The sequence below is a fragment of the Silurus meridionalis genome, chromosome 10 (assembly GCF_014805685.1).
Source record: "Silurus meridionalis isolate SWU-2019-XX chromosome 10, ASM1480568v1, whole genome shotgun sequence".
NCBI lineage: Eukaryota > Metazoa > Chordata > Actinopteri > Siluriformes > Siluridae > Silurus > Silurus meridionalis.
The window spans coordinates 7,752,838-7,772,586 of NC_060893.1; the positions used below are offsets into that span (position 1 = coordinate 7,752,838).

Sequence of the window (19,749 nt, forward strand, 5' to 3'; positions counted from 1 at the left end):
CTGGCTCATTTCTCGTCCATTGATTTATTCTAGGCTGTGCCTTAAAGGGCCGTCGAGGATGGCGTTATAGACGAGCGTTAAGAGGACTATCCTATAGGTGGTGTCACATACAATGAAACAGAATGAGCCCTTAGACCAGAGAGCTCCAATACATCACCTAACACATCATTATTTTTCACCAGAAGAGGATATTCTAAGGAAATAATCTCACTAAGTGCTTTGACTTAGAGGTATTCTGATGATTCCCTCCCCTGTATTTGTATAATTACTTCAGGAAAGCAATGAAAAAACAACCCCCAAACCCCTTTGGCATGGACTCCATGGCTGACCAGTAAACCTGGGGGCATTTAGCATTTATGCTCACCCTTAGCAGCCCACTGGGTTCGAAAGAGGAGGTGGAAAGCTGATAATTACAGTGAAGCTTATTGGAATTGAGACCTCCCATGAAACCAAAAGCTGTGCTGAATTAATAAGGCTTTGGGAGGGAGATATTTTCACTCACAAAGCAGGAGCAGGGATTTAATCCCTTCCTGGATGGAGGTTTGACACACTGGAGATACAAAATAGCATGGACTTGGATCTACATTTGCTGTTCATTTTTCATGTTTAAGAAGAACGTGAATAATATTTAAAATTTTGCCGTTTACAATGAACCTTTGGTGTTGATTTAAAGCACAGGAAAAGATTTTCCTCCACACATGAATGACTATAAAACCCAGAAAACTGAAAAATAATGAAAAGTGCAACATTTATTACAAAAATATACAGCATTATTCAAACATTTACATTTAGCGAACGTACCACTATTAACATGAACATTCAATGATCACATTAAATGACTGCAAATCAAACAATATAAAATATTTTGTACATTTTGAAAAAAAATCTGTTTAATTTTATTGAGATGTTGCACATCAAAATGACAAAATTCTTCAGCAGGCATGTTGAATATTTCTGCTATATCAGTATCTGCTGTATGATCAGTATGCACTCAGGTTTATCATTCAATATTTACTGTAGAAGTGGGAATACAAAGCAAATGGTTTTAATTACAATTTGTCTTGTTTCAAAATAGTTTCAACTTGTTTTTGAGTTTCAAAATATCTCTATTTCTTATGAAGAGCCTGGAACACATTTCAGAAACTTAGCATAATATAAAGTTGGTTGGCTGCCTAGTTTTGTTCCCTTTTATTGTTACTATACATTAATATTTGTAAACACCACCACGTTAAAAAAGTCGAAGAGAACAGTATAAAGTTAAAAACAGTTGCATGGTACTAAATTCTCTGTTAGATTAAACATTCAGCAAAGTGCAAACCAAAAAAACAAAACACAGATACACTATATGAACATACATATTGGGACAACTGACCTTCCCAGTCATATGTGGTTCTTCCCTGAACTGTTACCAGTTGGAAGCACAAATTGTATATGGTATCTTCTTATCTTTGGATGCAGTGTCCTGAATCTTCCCTTCACTTAAACTGGGAGACCCAAAACTGTTCGAGCATGACGTGCTCCTGTGCACAAAACCTGCTCCTTGGAGATAGAAGATCTTGGGTGTCCTGCTGTAGAGCTCTGACCTCAACCCTATTGAACACCTTTGGGATGAGTTGGAACACTGATGCACTCCAGGTCTCCTCACCCTACATCAGTACCTGATCGTAGCAACACCCTTGTGGCTGAATGAGCACAAATCTCCATAAGCGCTCTCCAAAATCTTGTGGAACATCTTCCCAGAAAAGTGGAGATTATATTAATAGCGAATGGGAACAAAATGTGGATTGTAATGTTCAAGAAGCATATCCAAATTTTATGGTCAGGTGTCCACAAACGTTTGTCCATATTGTGTATATGATGAAACACTGTTAAACCATAAAAATTTGCTCATCACAGTTGAAAAAGTATTCTGAAGAACACCTGATCTAAGGAACCCACTCTGATCAAGAAGCTCAGTCTGCTGTATTGCTTAAGCAGAACCGATTTTCTTTATCTATTTGTATTGTATGCTCTGTGGAAATTCAAAAAAAAATGTGTGCGCATTAGTATTTTGAAAAACTCGTTCCTTTTTGTCATTTCTAAAGATCATCAAGAACACATCAATTGTTTTTAAAACGACAGTGAACTGCCTATGTTCGGAAACATATTACTTTTAAAAATTAGCCTACAAGGTAATCTAAGCAATTTTTAGGGACTTCTCTGTCACAAGGATGCTACATTATAGCACCACCATCAGGCCAATGATCTTTCCAGCTTTTGAAGAATGCTGACTGCATCTATTTGGCAAATTTGGGGTTTGAGTTCCTTACAGCCTTTGCTTTCAAATGCACTTCAAAAGAGAATTAAAATTACAACAACAAGGACTCATAATAATTGATCTCGGAAGAGCATCTTAATATGTATTAAAATAACTGTAGTGTGAATTCACGTAAAACACTGAGGCAACTATAAACAAGACTTGGCCAAGCCCTCGAATTTGTTAAAACATAAATTCATAACAATGTATCACTGGAAAAAAAAACACTGAAAACCTGTAAATATTAATCACCTGAAAACTTGACGAAAGATGAATACTGATGAACACTAGGTTCCTAATTGACCAGTGACGGTCAGCGATGCATTATAAAGTTATAATCTCATATCTGTAAGTTAGTAGGCTCAATGGGCATAAGTATGTCATCTGAGATCCTTTGATTAAACACCAATGCTCATTTATACAGATCTTTAGTAAAGCTCACTTTTCAACCATAAAAACCAGTGATCTTACAACGTTAGTGACATTAATTTTTAATAATAAAACTGAACTCAAATCAGACAAACTTGATTTTACTACCCCTGGAAATAAGGCTTAATGATTAAACGTAGAATATTTTACTCTGCTTTCCATTTTTCCGTATAATATTACTCATAAAAATATTCACAGCCTGCAGTACCAACACGCTTATTCAGCTTCATCATTAGCTGATGATTAAAAAACAGGAAACAGAACTGTAGTGAGGAGCTGTTCCTAAAACAAAAATGTTCAATGCATTTGGCTCGTCTTGATTACATGTAAAAGTGATTTTAGTGCCTCATCTCAACCTCCCAGCCATTCCTACGAGATTATCAGGATGACCTGGTGTGAACCGCTGGTCGCTTCTCCTCAGCACTCTAGACGTGACTAACCCACATTGGTTGAGCTGGGTGAGATCATCTCGCGTTGTGATTGTCGTTCTGCAGCTTTCTGATGCTCTCCTGTAATTTCTTTGTGAAAAGGTGACTGGACCTTCCGCAGTATGTATGCAGGGTATTCTTCAGTTTTTCCTCTAACGGCTTAAGCAGAAAATTGATTGCATCTTCTCCAAAAGGATACTGAACAGAGAAGAAAGACAAAAACATGTCAGACATCAACAGCAGAAAAAGAATCAGCACTATGACTAAAACGTACAGTGCAAAACTTGTTTTCAGCTTCAACCTTACACCATGAACCTAGCATTTACTCCCATACACCATAAAAAACACTTTCACATACCTACAATGAATTATTCAATCAATACAGTAAAACCAACAGGAAAGCTGCACCATACGGACAAATGTTACGGGATACCTGACTTTTCCAGCCTTATGTGGCTCTTCCCCAAACTGTTACCACAAGCTTGGAGGTACACAATTGTGTTTGGTGTCTTTAGATGTGGCATTAAAATTTCCATTTCATTCAAATTTCTATTTCCATAACAGACCCAAACCTGGTCCGGCATGACAATGTTGCTGTGCACAAAGCCAGCTCCGGTGAATCATAAAAATTCAGGCGTCCACATACTTTTGCCTATATGATGTATGTGGATATTAGAGTGAGTAAGTATTATCCAGGTGCTGGTAGTTTTACTATAGAAGATGAAGAGTGGCTTGGTGCGAGTCTGCTTTGCGAGAGAGGTGATTGAGGGGGAAAAACAAAAGATGAGAAACGATGACCTTAGCTCTGTCGTCATATATATTTGTTTGCTCTTTCTCTCTCTGAGCACGGAGCTGTGCATGTCCAGCCATAAGCAGACACAAACAGCAAAGGGAAGTAGAAATAAAACCTTATTAAAAAGCTCATGTGTGCATATGTCCTGGGTCTTCTGCATTCTCTAAACCAGTTGTTCTCAAAATAGACCCGGGGACCCCCAAAGGGTCTATAAGAAATGGCCAGAGGGATGAATTTGATCACAGCACTAGATCAAATCTATCACATGTATCATTAGCTCTTATAAGCTATTACTGGACTGGTCACTTGAACTGAATGAGTTTTATAGAAAGCTCGAGAACATACAATCTATAAATAATACAGTATTAATAAGTACAAATAAAATGAAATCTATCTCTACAGTAAGGATTCGTGGAATTTACTTTGCAGGTTCCCTGGCTATAAAAAGTTTGAGAAACGAAGTGATGTACTGCCAAGATATACACTAATAACAAATGTTTATCAAGCTATATATCATTGGGTAACATCGCTTTTCTCGTCCTGCATTGAATTGATCTATATTTTCTCTATAAGTCCTGCTTTAATCTTCTTATCTCCCGGAATAGGAAAATGTGCTTTTATAACCTACAGAGTAAATAAAATAAAATGACCTTTTTTATGGGGCCTCATTTGCTTTGGGCTTCTGCTTGGTATGAGATCACTAAAGAGTGCAATTTTTTATTATCAATGATAGAACGCACATCATGCCTTGATGAAGCCGAGTTTATGGTCTCCTATTGATTTTCATGGGAAGGGTGGAGGTGCTGGATGCTGCCTTGCTTTCTACTAGTCCCAAACGCAACAACGGTACTAAAGATTTTATAGTGCTTCTGTTAGACTTGGCACGGTAATGGTTGGGGTCTTTCACTGCCAACTGAACTCCTGTCTCTGTTAGTGTGTCTATAGGGAGTATATGCTGTCATGAGATACTGAGGCCTGACACCCTGGTGCACTCAGTGATGAGGAAGAACAATATAAGTACAGAATTGGTGCAAAGGGACACTTTTAAACCAAGACACCTGTGATAGACAAGATGATATAATATTGTAGCTACTTTAAAGCGACTCCAAACCTGATTGCTATAGTCATTCTTTCATTTTTTGCAAATGCTCTGCATGGCCAAACAGTGAATGTGGGCTTGGCCTTCCTTCCATACACAGAGCATTTAGCTGAATCATGGGCTTCACCTAATGACAGACCTCATTTAGCTAATGGTCCAAAATGCTTCCTCCTCTGTCAAGGGCAAAGGGGTCTTGCCTGGCAATAATGACCAGAGACACAGACACACACTCTTTCTCCCTCTGCTAATAAAATGAACAAGGAATTGACCACTTGCTACAAGAGAAGGAAAAAAAAAGTGACTTCCAAACCTCAAACCCTGACAAATGAGAGTGGGAGGTTCTGAGGATGAGAAGGAGTGGAGAGAGGAAGAAGGGAGTGTTGGTTTTAAAGATTAGCGCATTAGGAGCGATCGTTGGCCCCGATGAGGCCGACAGAGATTAAGTCCAGAACACGATGGCGCTGGCGAGCTGGCAGTCTAAGTTAAGAGAGCTATTGATTTCTAGCCCTCAGCTACAGAGCAAATTCTCCCACTCATTCCAAAACAAATCCGCTTAACCTGGAGATATAACCACACAGATGTTAATGTTTAGAGAAATCACCACATCACATATCGAAACCAAATACTGACAAGACCAATCTGTAGGGGGCGAATGACCTGAAAAAGACGCTTTATGTCTGACAGTAAAATAAATGTTCAATACATTTGTAAACCCTGAGTGCTTTAAAGTCCGAGTTGAAAGGGTTTGGGTGGAAACAGGGAGAAATGATAATGCCGAGTGAGAGTTGATGTGGCAGACCAACAAAAGCCTATAGGGCGACAAGCACAGGTGTTCGATCTGAAAAATATTTGCAAGAGCAATTCCGTTTTGCAGCCCATACTGTGCTTCCATTACGAAGAACATGAGCACAAGCCAGAAGAGATTTTGCCTGAAGGAACATCAATATGGCCTTTTACAAATTAACCACTTTTAATTAGATTTTGTCCTGCTTTGATGAAAGTGGTATGATGAGTATTAAAAAAGCATGATACTTGTCCCTTGTGTTATTCAACACCACTATTTCTATTTTCTCATGATGACGTATTGTTTGACCAGTTTTTTTTTTTTTTTAAGCAAGAGCTTACCTTCTGAATGGCTTCATAAATAGCTCGGAATGCAGGCTGCTTGTCATCGTGGTAAACGCCTCGATTGCCGTGGAGAATGTGAACCCCGTGTTGCTCAGCAGCAGCGCAGTTGCTGCCGTATATGCAGTGGTCCGGGCGGTAATTCCAATGGCACGGGAATACAAACAGGCTTTCTGTGGGGCATTTAATCAGCAGTCAATACACGTGTTTGTTTATACATCAGTCCTGAAGTGACTCAAGCATCGCCTGAAGAAAAGTTGCATTCATGTTTTTGCCATCTGGCGCGTACATCTGCTTACAATAATTTGGAAATCAATAATCACTTTCGGGGAGGGAGTCTGAAACTACTGGAGACACATAATTAACATTATACTTTGTCCAAATTAACACGGCCTCGGAGACAAACTACTTCTGTAAAGTACGTAATTCAATTTAAATACCAGTGACTTGTTGGGTTCAAGCTTTAAGCGTCCTCCAGGGCTACACATCAAATGGCATGTGATACAGTACCTGGATTGTAGTGGAAGATGATGTTGAGGAGGTCTTGATCCCCCCATGTAATGTTAAGCTTGTATTTCTGTAGTAGTGGCATAAGCAACTCCTTCCAGGTCAGATGAACTGTCGTCATATCGTTCTGTTCAAACAATGCAGAAAACTCCATCAATCCTTTTTTTTTCAGAAATAATGTCATAGTAAACAGTGATATCTCTAAATCTGGCTTCCAAAATGTGTGATTAACATTTGGTCATTTGATAAGCAGTGATCATCACAATCAAACAAAGTAGCGTTTTCATTTTTTCGTGTCTGGCTGAATTGACACTGATATGCCTTTTAAATTAATATGGCTTCTTCCTATTTAAAAAAAAAAAAAGAGAGAGCATGATGAAACACTTTCAGCAATGAGGAAATCTGAGAATTTAACTCGCAGAGTAGCAGTGACCTCTGCTGGTTGAACCCCTGTTCTCACCTCAAATATTTCTTATAACATGCAGCATGCTTTTTTAATACACTGATCAGGCATAACATTATGACCACCTGCATAAAATTGTGTTAATCCCCCTTTTGCTGCCAAACCAGCCCTGACCCATCGAGCATTAAAAGCATTAACTGAGCTACATTAATTTGAGCTACAGGCGCTCGTCTGTTGGATCGGACCACACTGGACCAGACTTCGCTCCCCACATGCATCAATGAGCCTCGGCCACCCATGACCAGTTGCCCAGTTCACCACTGTTCCTTCCTTGGACAATTTTTGATAGATACTGACCACTGCAGACACCCACAAGAGCTGCAGTTTTGGAGATGCCATCACAATTTGGCCAATTTGGTCAAACTCGCTCAAACCCTTACGTATGCCCATTTTTCCTGCTTCTAACACATCAACTTTGAGGATAAAATGTTCACTTGCTGCCTAGTAATATCCCACCCACTAACAGGTGCCATGATGAAAAGGTAATCAGTGTCATATTGTTAAATCATTATAATCATATGCATGGTCAGTGTATATACAAATGACCCAATAAACTCACACACTTATATACCTTGAAGTGTTTGGCTCTGATGCGCGTCATATTCATTAGCATAACTCCAGAGTTGACACCAGTTTTGCCATAAAAGGGGTGCCGTGCAAAACGGCTATACCAGGCGATTCTCGGCTCCTCGTGCTCAGGTGCCATGGCAGCCATGTGACTGCTATTAAACTGGGAGAGAAAGTTCCAGATCTCCTCAACGGGCTGCAGGAACAAGATGTCTGTGTCCACGTAGAGTAGCGAATCCACCTCAGTTAAGATCAGCTAAGAGAAACAACAAGATAGTCAACTGCTAAACACAGGATGAGTCGTTACAAATATTTGTTTAGAAATACAAGCAATTCAAATGAGCTGCTTAATCCCTCTACTTAATTTAGCAGACATGTCCCTCATTTCAGCCTGATTTGTCTATGTTTGCATAATCTCCAATCTTGTTGTCCTCAAGCAGACTCATTGGACTGATAGGATGATGTGCAGGTCCACAATCAGATTACCAGGATTGAGAGATGAAACACTCACAGGAAGGAAAAGCCTCTGGGAAGCACAAGGTTTAAACAGTCTCTTCCATTCCTTGGCATTATCACTGGGGAAGGTGATGTGGTAGGTAGTGTAGTTAAATTTAGAACGGACCCTTCCTGGCCACGACTCCAACTGGCAGAGAACAGACACAAAGCTTAATCATTAACACCTCCTTGCACAACCAAATGAGATTTTTTTTTTCCTTCTTCTCTCTTTTGCCAATTAATTTCCAGCTCTTTCAGTCTTATGCTTCAATGATAGCAAAAGATGGAGGAAGACTCCAGCGACACTCATTAAGTTTTCAAGAGAAATTTTAATAAAAATTGTGTTTGAAGGCTAACTAGGGATATTTTAGCACTTCTGACCTCAATCATACTTTTTCGTTTTATATAAAAAAAAATATTTGCGAACACGTGAAAAAGAGAATATAAATTAGCACTATGCTGAATGAAGGAATTTGCCTGAATGGCCACACATGCCATGACCCTGATTAAAATGTTATATCATGATGGATGTTCATTTCGAACCAATAGTAACAAAAATGATTACAATGCAATATTTAGTTATTACATTATATGAAAAACATTTCAACATCAAAACGACTGTTCCTGAAGATCATTTGCTTTTGAACCTTTTAAACTACATAATTATGTTTTGTAGTATCGCAATGTAAAACTAAACAGTAACCGAGCAAACAAAGGCGTGCATACTTTTGCTTGAAAACAAACAACAAAAACACCCTGAAAGTAATGTAAGCACTGAACTCACAACATCTCTGAAACTAGAATGGAGCTCATCTTCAGCAAAGATGTGAAAGTGGAGAGTTCTCTGACTAAAGAGAACGGCAGACTTCAGCATAGTAAGAGTCTCCTCCAACCTCGGGCCACAAGCCACCACTGCCAATCTGACCGGCTCGGCTCGGTCCACCTTCGACACCTGGGACGACGTCCTATCCACAGGATATCTGCAAAAGAGCACAACGGCGACGACCAGATGAGCTGGTGGTTATCTAATCAGAGACGGCGAGACAGGTTGAAAAGATGATCAAGGGCCAAGTGGTCATTCCTCTGAGGTAGCACTAATGAGGAAGGACAGGATAGAAGCAAGATTTAGAGAATGCCTTGACAAATAGCAATCTAACGTTGGTCTAAACTCACAACCAATGTTCAAGTCAACCCATCATACCTACGAGCCGACTCCATAAAGCAGTTCTTTCCACAAACATCACGGGGCAGTCTCCAATAGGGATTCCAGTGTGTGACAGACACTGACTTACACCTGACGGAATGAGAAACATAGGCTCGACATCAGGCGTGATGTAGAGCACTTCACAGTTTAGTGCTCAACCTCAACTAACACATCTGCTTCAACATCTAATCTCCAAGTGGGATGAATGACATGCATGTACTCCACACAAATTTCTCTTCTTTTCTTCCTGGATAGCAATTAAATTCTCCTTTCTTTAATAGATCTACTTTGCTACCATGAATGGCCAGAGCTTTATTGCTGAAAGATCTGGGCTAGGTTTAGCTGACAGCCCACACACTCACTAGGCTTTAAAGTGTGGAAGTATAGAGACAGAGCTAGCAAGCATTTTATATATAGCAAATACGCTACAAATGTGTTATAACACAACAAACTTCGGGTGTTTCGTGCATAATTAGATTTGCTTTGCGAGATATTGAAGTAGTCATAGTTAGCAAGAATGCTAATCAACCAAGGAACTAGCAACTAGTCTTAGCATTCTAAAAAACAAGGCTAACTAGCTAACCCTTGCTAGACAGGTTTTGGGGGATGTTTACTTTGAACCAGCTTTATATATATATATATATAAATAAAATATGTGTGCTTTGTCCTTGCTAGTTACTAGCTTGCTAGCGCTACCTGTGCTCGGACTGAGGCTGGCTGAGGCCTCGGGAGCGCACCCCCGGCTGGCGGAGCGGCTCACGCCACGCGGCCTCGGTCTCCAGCGAGGACGCAAGCTGCTCGAAGACGTAGAGCACGGCCACGAACACCGAGATCACGCACACGGACACGAGACGGACGTGTCGCCGCATTTCTTCTTTCGTGGACTTGCTGAGGTCACGCCATGGCTGGAGGCTCTGGCGACGCGAGTACAAGCGAACATCGTCCGGAACTCGGGATCTCCCTCCTGGAGCTCGGCCTGCTGCGCTCCTCGTAGTGCGGCTAACGCTGGCGGATCAGCGCCACGCTGCAGCACTCAGTCCCGTTTACACACAACAGTCAACATATGGTGAAATACTTTGCTTTTTTTGTATTTATTTATTTGGAAATGCAATATAAACTTCACTCGAGAAAACCACGGCAAACTTTAGAAACCCTTGGCATGTCAAAATGTATAAACGATTTCATATCCTTTATGAGAAACATGGCTTTTATTTAATAATAATAAAAAAAAAAAACATTCAATCTGCTTCTTTACAAACACAAACCTGGAAAATAGATCTACAGTTTTCCTATCAAGCACTCTAACCAATATAGTTATCTAAAAAAAATTGCTTTTGAGTTCATATTGCAAAAGTGTGACTTATGAGGGAACATCATGGGGAACTACAATGGCCTGGGGGTTAGCACACAGTGCAGTGCATATATCATCATATCCTAAAGAGGCATTTCAACCTTCTTCAGTAACATTCACGGCATCTCGCACGAATGCAATGACGCACACCAGCTTTAAAATATCCGTCTGTTAGAAGACATGGTGGTGATGGACATACAGAAGACAATAAAAAAAAAAAAAAACATCCCATAACACCATAAGGTTTACAAGCTGATCAGTAGCCCCTGGTCTCCTTTTGAATCCTTTTAGATCGTCGAAAAACAGATCACACAAGTGCAGTGGAGCAAAGGAAAAAAGCAATAGAACAAGTGATAAAATATAAAACTAATACTTGATAAAGTAACTAGAATTTCCTCGAAACATGAAAACTTTTAGATACCAGATACTGCATCCGATCTTTTATAACCACAAATCATTACTTATAACATAGGGATGCATCAATACCGTTGGATCCAGACCGTGTATGAGTACGGGTTTTTGGTCATCGGTGTGATAGCAAAATCGATGCACCTAGTAATCTACCTAGTATTATCTGAGACGACATGAACGTTCGTGTTTTTGCTTTAAATTTTGAGATTTATGTTCACATAACCAAAGCATGCAGATTAGCATCAGCAAGAGTGGTCATGAATAACCAGGAGTTGCGAATTGTACCTTGACCTGCAAAGTGTGAATCCTGGCGAGCAAAAGGGGACAGGAAGTGTGCGTGTGCATGCATGTGCCGGTGCTCGCAAAATCGAAGTGCTCTTGTGTCAGGATTGTTGATTTCTCTGTGCCCGCACAATTCACGCTACCCTGCGTTTGTTTTTAATGACCACGTTTGCTGATGTGTACAGACCGGCTATGTTTGCACACTGCCTAAACGACATGCTTTATCAGGTTTCTGTTTTAGTATTTTCACAGAGCACCGCTTGAATCACGAATCAAGAAATAAATCCAGGAATAAGTTGTCAGTTCGTTATTATGGCAACATGCGCTAGGCTTACGGCACACAGCATCACGTGGTAACAGAAGCTGGTATTGGAGCATTTTTTTTTTTTTTTTTTTTTTACAAGTATGAGTAAATAAGCATGGCATCAAGCTTAATACCAGTATCCATACTGATGCATCCCTAATCAAAAACTCTTCACATTTATATTCTGTAAACTTTCCACTTTTATGAAACTCAGACCGAAATATTCCTCATTGCAAAATGAACAACACAAACTATGCTGAACATCACAATATAATGGTTTTGTTATTGGATCTCAAGCTCAGTCCTCGTATGTGTTTTCCTGGATCGAAGACCACTCACCCTGAATCTCATCCAGTTTCTTATATTTTATATATATATATATATATATATATATATATAAATAAATTGCCAGTCAGGTAAGATAGAGCTTGGAAAGTACAACTTAGTACATTCTCTTTACTTCCAGACACACATCAGTAACTGTCTTTGAGCCAGAAAGTTGTTTTGTGAGTTTAGAAAGCATGTGACGTTGATCGGAACAGTCTCATCAGCGATATTCTTCAATCACACTGACAGTTGCGCTTTAGATGGGCAGTATTATAACTCCTTGCTACTCAGCTGAGATCTTCCTATGATCTTAGTGCAGTGACTGTGGGGATACTCCAAGCCCCATTCAGTCCAGTCAAAAAGAAGGAGTAGGGATATGTGCAGGGAAAAACTTTTGACCTTCAGTAAAATAAGGGTGTTTTTTTTTCTTCCAGAGGCTAGTGTGCTTCTCCATTGACTGATGAGCCTTCACCCCGAGGTGATGATGACCTGGAGACTGCTCTTTCTGTGTTATCTGAGCTGGAACCACTTTGGCTGCGCAGATCTGCTGACGTGGCTGTGGAGGAGGATGAGCTTGTGGAGGAGGATAAGGGCTTTGCTTTCTCCTTAAAGTCTGTGATGATGACTGTCAGGTCTCCCACTGTGACTTCTAAGTGCTGTGCACTGCTTCTGTCGACGTTTTTTAACCTCGGCCTGTAGAAAGCAAAAAAGAAATGAATTAAAATGGTGTTTATAAGTTAATCAAATAGGAAGCGATTCGCATTTCTAAACCAATCAAATAGTGCACTCTTGCACAACATTTTAATAAGCTGGAAAACTTGAAGCCATTTTTCCATTACAATCTATTATAATCAAAGCGCTTCTGGAAATTCCAGTAACCCGGCTGCTGTAAATGGAATGCAGTTGCTGGATTGAACCTTAAGCAAGATCGAACATTGTGCCAATCATAACAAAACAAGATTAAACATTTCCTTTAGCATTCTCCGAACAAAACAATCTTAAGCTGATGTCATGCGATATTCCAAACAACACGGGGGTCTGAACCTAATCGAAATCCCCTACCTCATCTTTTTGTGGCTGTTCTTTTTCATTGCTGGCTCCCTGTCGTTTCTGTCCTTCTCCGTCTTTTCCTTCTTCTCTTTTTTGGGTTGTGTGGGCGAAGCGAACTGCGGAGGTACTTGCTGAGCCACAAGCTGTGAAACGGCACGAGGTTTCCTGGAAGAGGGTGTTGGATGAATAATGATGATGACATCATGGAGAGTGTAAAGTCAGGACTAATGGGGTCATTAGTGGTTAGCACTAAACAAGGGGTTGTATTCCAAATCCTGATGCCTCAAAATGCTGGGATCTCACTATGCTGCTTCTCTGCTTCTGGCAATACATAAGACCAAGTTCCTTTTTCGTCTCATTAACTGGATGATTTGGGGAAAACCTCTTAAAATGTGTGTGAGTGTACTTATTTTAAGACTTCGGAATGAGTTCACGAGGCATTTTTGTCCTAAAAGAAGATCTGAATGCTATGATATCTGAAGAATAGCACGCTATCTGAAACAGCTGACGCTGGCAACGCACAAGATCTCATGGTCCAAAATATTTGAAGTGCTTTATGGCTACAGGCTGCCCTTTAAAGCCCGGTGGACTACAATGACTGTTGTTATGAGAGCAGTTATCTCACTTACTGTGGGAATCTATGTGGTAGATTTTTTTTCTCCTCACTGCTACTTAGTGAAAGTAAAACACACTCATACTGCATAGATGTTCTGAGGCACTAATGTGATTAAGAGCTCAGTAAAAGCTCTTTCCACACCATGCACATTGCTTTAATTAAATCAGTTTCTTGTAGACATTCGCCAAATAGCAAAGACACGGGTCCTTTCGGCTTCCTTTACTTTATACCTACTTATGTTTAATAGAGCAAATGCTCCTATACTCTAATTAATTCAAACACGCCACACATTTATAAGGGGATTCAAAACCAAGCAAATATGCACTACATGGACAAATATACAGAGACACCAGACTTTTCCAGGCATATGTAGTTCTTCCTCAAACTGTTACCACAAAGTTACACAGTTATAGGATATAGGATGCCTTTGGATGAGGCATTATTACATTACATCCTTTTACTTGAACTAGGAGCACACAAACTCAGCACCAATGAAGAACTGCTTTACATGGGTTGGAGTGGAAGATCTTGAGTGGCCTACTATAGATCTCAACCCTATTGAAAACCTTTGGGATGAATTAGAACCTAATGACTGCACCCCTGGCCTCCTCACCCCACATCAGTAGGTGGATGAATGAGCACAAAACTTCAAAATCTAGTAGAACATCTTCCCCTAATAATGGAGGTTTTTTAAGATTATAACTGCAAAAAAAAAGACTTAAAGATCAACAAACTTTAGTTCATATAGTGTAACTTACAGGTAGCAGGCATTTGATTTTATGTATAAAATAAAGGATTTTTTTCTTCACCCCTACACAGAGCACTACTCTAGTAAGCAAATACACTATTCATGATACATAAAGTCAGCCATAGTAACTGAATAATCCAAATAAAGTTGTAAGCTGCCAGTCAGAGATCTGAGTGTTAAGAGAATATTTTTGTGAATGTGCCATTATATCTAGAACTACATGCTGATGCAAAGTCATACCATGTTCAGCATAGCATGTCTACAGTAATGTTAATCATGTCCAAAACATGAAGTCCTTAAAGACAGATTGTGGCAATGAATGTCAGGAAAGATCTGAGCAGAACATGGAAAAAAAAAAAAAATGGAAAATGTATGATTTAATAGATAGACCAATTCATAACCGACATGTAAAAATAGACAAACAACTTTATTTATTCCAAAAGGTGGGAATGACTGAGCACTTGTGACCGATCACTGTTCACCACTGTTTCCCAATGACCAAAAAGTGATTTCCGGTTACCCAATGACAATCCACTGATCGCTGCTGTTCCAACGACCAATCATTGATCACCAATGTTCTCCAGTGACCAATCACTATCACTGCTGTGACCCAACACCCAATGACTGATAACCGATTTCACATTGACCACAGTTTTTTTTCCCCCAATGGACAAAAACCTATCACCACTGTTCCCCAACAACCAATCACTGACCAGCGGTTTCCCACTGACCAATCACTGATCTTTGCTGTTCTCAACCCCCTAATAACTGATCACCGGTTTCCCAATGACCAATCTCCAATTTTTTTCCATGTGCATAAAATCTGATCACCACTGATAACTGCTGTTTCCCACCGACCAATCACTGAACACTGCGGTTCCCAAACAATCACTGATAACCACTGTTCCTAATGACCAATTACTCATAACTGCTGTTCCCCATGACCCATTACTATTCACCAGGTGGTCAGACCCTACACCTCTTTTCTCCTTGTTTAAAATACTTCAGTGACATTTACAGGTAGTAAATGTATTGTTTATAAGTAAATTCCTCCTGCATTTCCTTGCTACTCGCAATTTTTTGCCTCGATAGTAAGCAATTTTGTTTACTTTATGGTACCTTCTTCTTCCTCTTTCGGCTGCTCCCATTAGGGGTCGCCACAGCGGATCATCCATCTCCATACCCCCCTGTCCTCTACATCTGCCTCTTTCACACCAACTACCTGCATGTCTTCCCTCACCACATCCATAAACCTCCTCCTTGGCCTTCCTCTTTTACTCCTTCCTGGTGGCTCCATCCTCAGTATTCTCCTACCAATATAACTCATGTCCCTCCTCTGCACATGTCCAAACCATCTCATCAATCTCGCCTCCCTCACCTTGTCACCAAATCCCTCTAATAAACTCATTGAAATATTCGAATATATGAAAAGATACATTATATAAGAAATCAATGATATAAAAAGCTATTACTTTTGATTCTAAATATCCTGAGAATCCAAAACAAAAATCTCATTCACGATCCTTCAATCGGATGACTTCAAGAGGAAGAAGGAAATATGCAAATCCGTTTCTGACGTCATGCAGGGCTTGCCGAGCGTGCTCGAGCTACTTTCCCATGAAAAAGGGAGAAGTTGGAAGCGCTGGTTCCAGAGTGCGTTCAGGGAATCTCAGGCCAGGAAGTGGGGAATAAAGATCTTGGGATGGGACGGCGGGCTGTCACGGAGCACGAAAACGCGGATAGAAACACGTTCACGACCAGGGGCCAAGTATCCGGTGGAGCTACCGGAATGTTTTTAGGGAGGAAACCGGAGGAAACGCACGAGGACCATGGGGAGACGTGGTGCTGAACCCTCGAGACCGCTGTTTGAGCTACAAATCATTACCTAGAGCAATACAATGAAGACTTCTGAGCACTCAGGATCGCTGTATACGAAGAAAGAAAGTACGGGGGGCTGAGAGTGCGGGTCGGACGGGTCGGTTCCGGGCTCTTACCGTGTGGATGTGCCCTTTCTAACGTCGCACATCATGCACTTGAACGCCTCGGCGGAGTTCCTGAAAGTGCAGACGCTACAGTCCCAGCAGCCTTCGTCCGACGACGGCTTGCAGTGCCTCTTCGGCCTTAAAACAAAACACAAAAATAAAAAAAAAGACACACGGGAATAGGGTTTTTCACACATTCACACACATTAGAGACATGTGTCAAACCGGTGTCCGGGTTGTTGCTGCGCAGCCCGCGGAGCACCATCGCCTGCTCATGCCGCTAATGGTTGCTGAAACAAAACAAGCTATCCGCCATGTACGGCTGTGGTGTGAGGCGCCCCACGCCTCACGAATTACACACACAAGCAACAGCGCCTCGGCTTTTTCACGGTGCTGCCACCACGCTGCTCCCGTTACCTTGTCGGACTCTTCTTATCGCCCATATTTTAGACAGGATGGAGCAGAACGGAAAGTGTGCAGAAACCCGACCCCGAGACTCCCGCGGCACCACCGCGCTCCAGCTGTCGCCAAAACTCCAGGCGGAAGTCGGTCACGTGGTGCGGCCACTAGCCAATCACGAGGTAGACTCCGGCAAGTTAGGGGAAACAGTGTGGCGACTGAGACGTGGGAAATTCTGTCCGGAGAGATGTGTGAGATCTGGAGCTCTCACAAACCATACATGAACTTTTACATGAACTAACTGAAGTTAAAATACTTAATGTAGGTCATCATGAATGAATTAAGATGGTGGTGAGTTTATAAAACAATCTATAAATGTTTGTTTTAGAAATACTGACTTGAATTGTGATGGATTTTGCATTCAGGCTTCAGGTTTTTTCCATTAGATTTCAAACTGGACAGAGGTGTGTGTGTGTGTGTGTGTGTGTGTGTGTGTGTGTGTGTGTGTGTGTGTGTTTACAATATACAATTGGTGAAAAAGTTATATACATGCATAATACAAAAGTGATAAAAAAAGGATACATGTTTTTCCATAAATTGTATTTCATAAATTCAAATTTTTTTAAATGTAAATATTTCATCTTTCATATAATCCCCCCCCAAAAACAAACAAACATACAGTCTTACAGGGTTGTGAAAATAAAATGACTTATTTCACTTTGAAATATTTTGGAAATAGTTTAGTTTAGAGCTTTATTTATCCCCATGGGGCAATTGATTTAAGCTGTCATGGTGCTTCACACAATCAGAACACACACATACAAATGTTAATACCTTTAAAAAATTAAAATAAATAAATAAAATAAAAAATAATTCATCTAATTCGACTGGATTTGTTACATAACCGTATTGCTTCAGGCACAAAAGTAAATTTGTACCGGTTTGTGGAACATTTAGTTGATCTTAAATGTCGCCCAAGGGGCATCCACTCAAAATAGTCATTTAAAGGGTGTGTACAGTCACCCATAATTTTCTGTGCCATTCTCATCATTTGCTGTTCATAATAAAATGTGAGACTTCGCAAAGGAACACCTACAATTTTTGCGCATAGATTTACCATACCTTGCAAGCGATTCCTATTCTTTACAGACAATAAAGAAAACCAACAAATAAAAGAAAAAGACAAGATACTTTCCACAAAAGAGTTATAAAAGGTCATAAGAATACGTCTCTGTACATTAAAAGAATTTAACTTCCTCAGCACAAATAATCTTTGATGTGATTTTTAACTAATTGCATTTGTATTTTGTTCAAACTTCAATCTGTTATCAATAATTGTTCCTAAATACTTGTATTCATCCACTACATGGACCTGAGTGTTATTAATAATTACTCTTTGAGGTGCAGGTGTTTACTTACTAAAATTGATAATCATCTCTTTCGTCTTTGACACATTCAAATCCAATTTTATCAGATTACACCATACAATAAAATCGTCCAAAACCGGTCCATATTCCTGATCTGCATATGACAACAAAGATAAACGCACAGTATTGTCTGCATATTTTACCAGATAACTGTTATTATACAAACTTTGGCAGTCATTTATATACAATGTTATGTATTAATGATTTATTTATTCTAGCAATCTCAACATGCTTTCGTTGAACTAGAACTAGAAGAAGCATTCCGGTTTATTTACTATATCAGTCGATCCTGTGCCAGCAGTGTGATACATAAAATCAGACTGAGAGATTCAGATAATATTAATCAAATCAATAAAAAAATCTTATAAATCACACATAGATAGATAGATAGATAGATAGATAGGTAGATAGATTGATAGATAGATAGATAGATAGATATCCTGCTGAATGTTAGTTAAAGTTTTGCTTTTTGATTTGATACATGTTCATCTTGTCAAAAATTGAATATTTTAGAAACTACTGATCCGAGATTTATTTTTACACATACTACAGACTCTAGAGTTTACACATGCAATCATTACTGGTAAAAACGCCTTTTGGAGACAACGGAGAGAGTAGAATGATCAGACTGTCAAGCTGATAAGAAATCTATAGAAATATAAATAAGCAAACTTTGCAACCCTGGTTAGTAGAAAAGCGTGTCAAAACTCATTTCTATTTACAGCATTTGGTGTACACTCTTATCCAGAGTGACCAGGGTTAAGGGCTTGGTGGTCCTGGGATTTCAGGGTTTGGTTGTCCTGGGATTTAAGCTCATGATCTTCCAATCAGAAGTCTAACATCTTATCCACTGAGCTGTATGTGTCTGCATCTGTATGTGTGAATGCATCACAAAGATGGGATGATTGCCTCAACAAGCAGGAATACATGTGTTTTTATTAAAATGGCAGTTTCTATTACAGAAGCTTAAAACCTTCAACAAAGCAGTAGTAGTGAGTGGGGGTAAATAATGAACTAAAACACTGATTTGAAATTTTATTACTGCAGTTTTAGAAAAGACATATTGTAGATCCAGAAATAAGTTTCGACATTTTATCCAAAAATTTAGAAAATAATAAAAGAAAAGAAAAAAGAAAATGATTTACATGAAGACATCATTTGTAGCTCTAGTGTGTTGCCGTGAACATGTGATGAGGCCAAAGGATTCGAACAAGTTCACTATCATGAGGAAAAGTGTGACTAAGAGCTTTGAGTTGATCTATGATTTCATATACACAATCAGGACTGTTACTGCTTCAACATTAAAAAAAGGTTTGGGAAATTCTTTAGGATTCCTCCTGTCATATAGATGGCGACAGTGTGCACAAAAAAAACTTTTCACAAAATCGACTGCTTTTTAAAAACCTTCAAACTAATATATCTGGATTCTTCTAGTTCCCATTTTGT

The 19,749-nt window shown here is 39.7% G+C and overlaps 2 protein-coding genes and 1 long non-coding RNA gene across 5 annotated transcripts; 1 reads left to right on the forward strand and 2 right to left on the reverse strand.

Annotated features, from left to right (window-relative positions):
• Positions 1-731: 731 nt before the first annotated feature.
• Positions 732-10,457, reverse strand: gxylt1a (glucoside xylosyltransferase 1a). 2 transcript variants are annotated; one of them, XM_046859004.1, is made up of 8 exons: positions 10,103-10,457; positions 9,404-9,496; positions 8,987-9,182; positions 8,219-8,350; positions 7,712-7,963; positions 6,681-6,804; positions 6,171-6,343; positions 732-3,351 (listed from the first exon to the last, which is right to left on the reverse strand). In XM_046859004.1, the coding sequence occupies exons 1-8, from the start codon at positions 10,273-10,275 to the stop codon at positions 3,190-3,192; spliced, it is 1,305 nt and encodes a 434-aa protein (XP_046714960.1). In that variant the 5' UTR covers positions 10,276-10,457; the 3' UTR covers positions 732-3,189. The 2 variants fall into 2 exon arrangements, with proteins under 2 accessions (XP_046714960.1, XP_046714961.1); XM_046859005.1 differs by lacking the exon at positions 9,404-9,496 and having other exon boundaries at positions 10,103-10,455.
• Positions 10,337-12,606, forward strand: LOC124392231. The gene is made up of 2 exons (XR_006927132.1): positions 10,337-10,472; positions 12,516-12,606. It is a non-coding gene; the product is annotated as an uncharacterized LOC124392231 (long non-coding RNA).
• On the reverse strand, positions 10,595-18,263 carry yaf2 (YY1 associated factor 2). 2 transcript variants are annotated; one of them, XM_046859008.1, is made up of 4 exons: positions 16,895-18,263; positions 16,490-16,615; positions 13,144-13,296; positions 10,595-12,774 (listed from the first exon to the last, which is right to left on the reverse strand). In XM_046859008.1, exons 1-4 carry the CDS (start codon positions 16,918-16,920, stop codon positions 12,519-12,521), a joined length of 561 nt encoding a protein of 186 aa, XP_046714964.1. In that variant the 5' UTR covers positions 16,921-18,263; the 3' UTR covers positions 10,595-12,518. The 2 variants fall into 2 exon arrangements, with proteins under 2 accessions (XP_046714964.1, XP_046714963.1); XM_046859007.1 differs by having other exon boundaries at positions 16,490-18,261.
• Between the last annotated feature and the right edge of the window lie 1,486 nt (positions 18,264-19,749).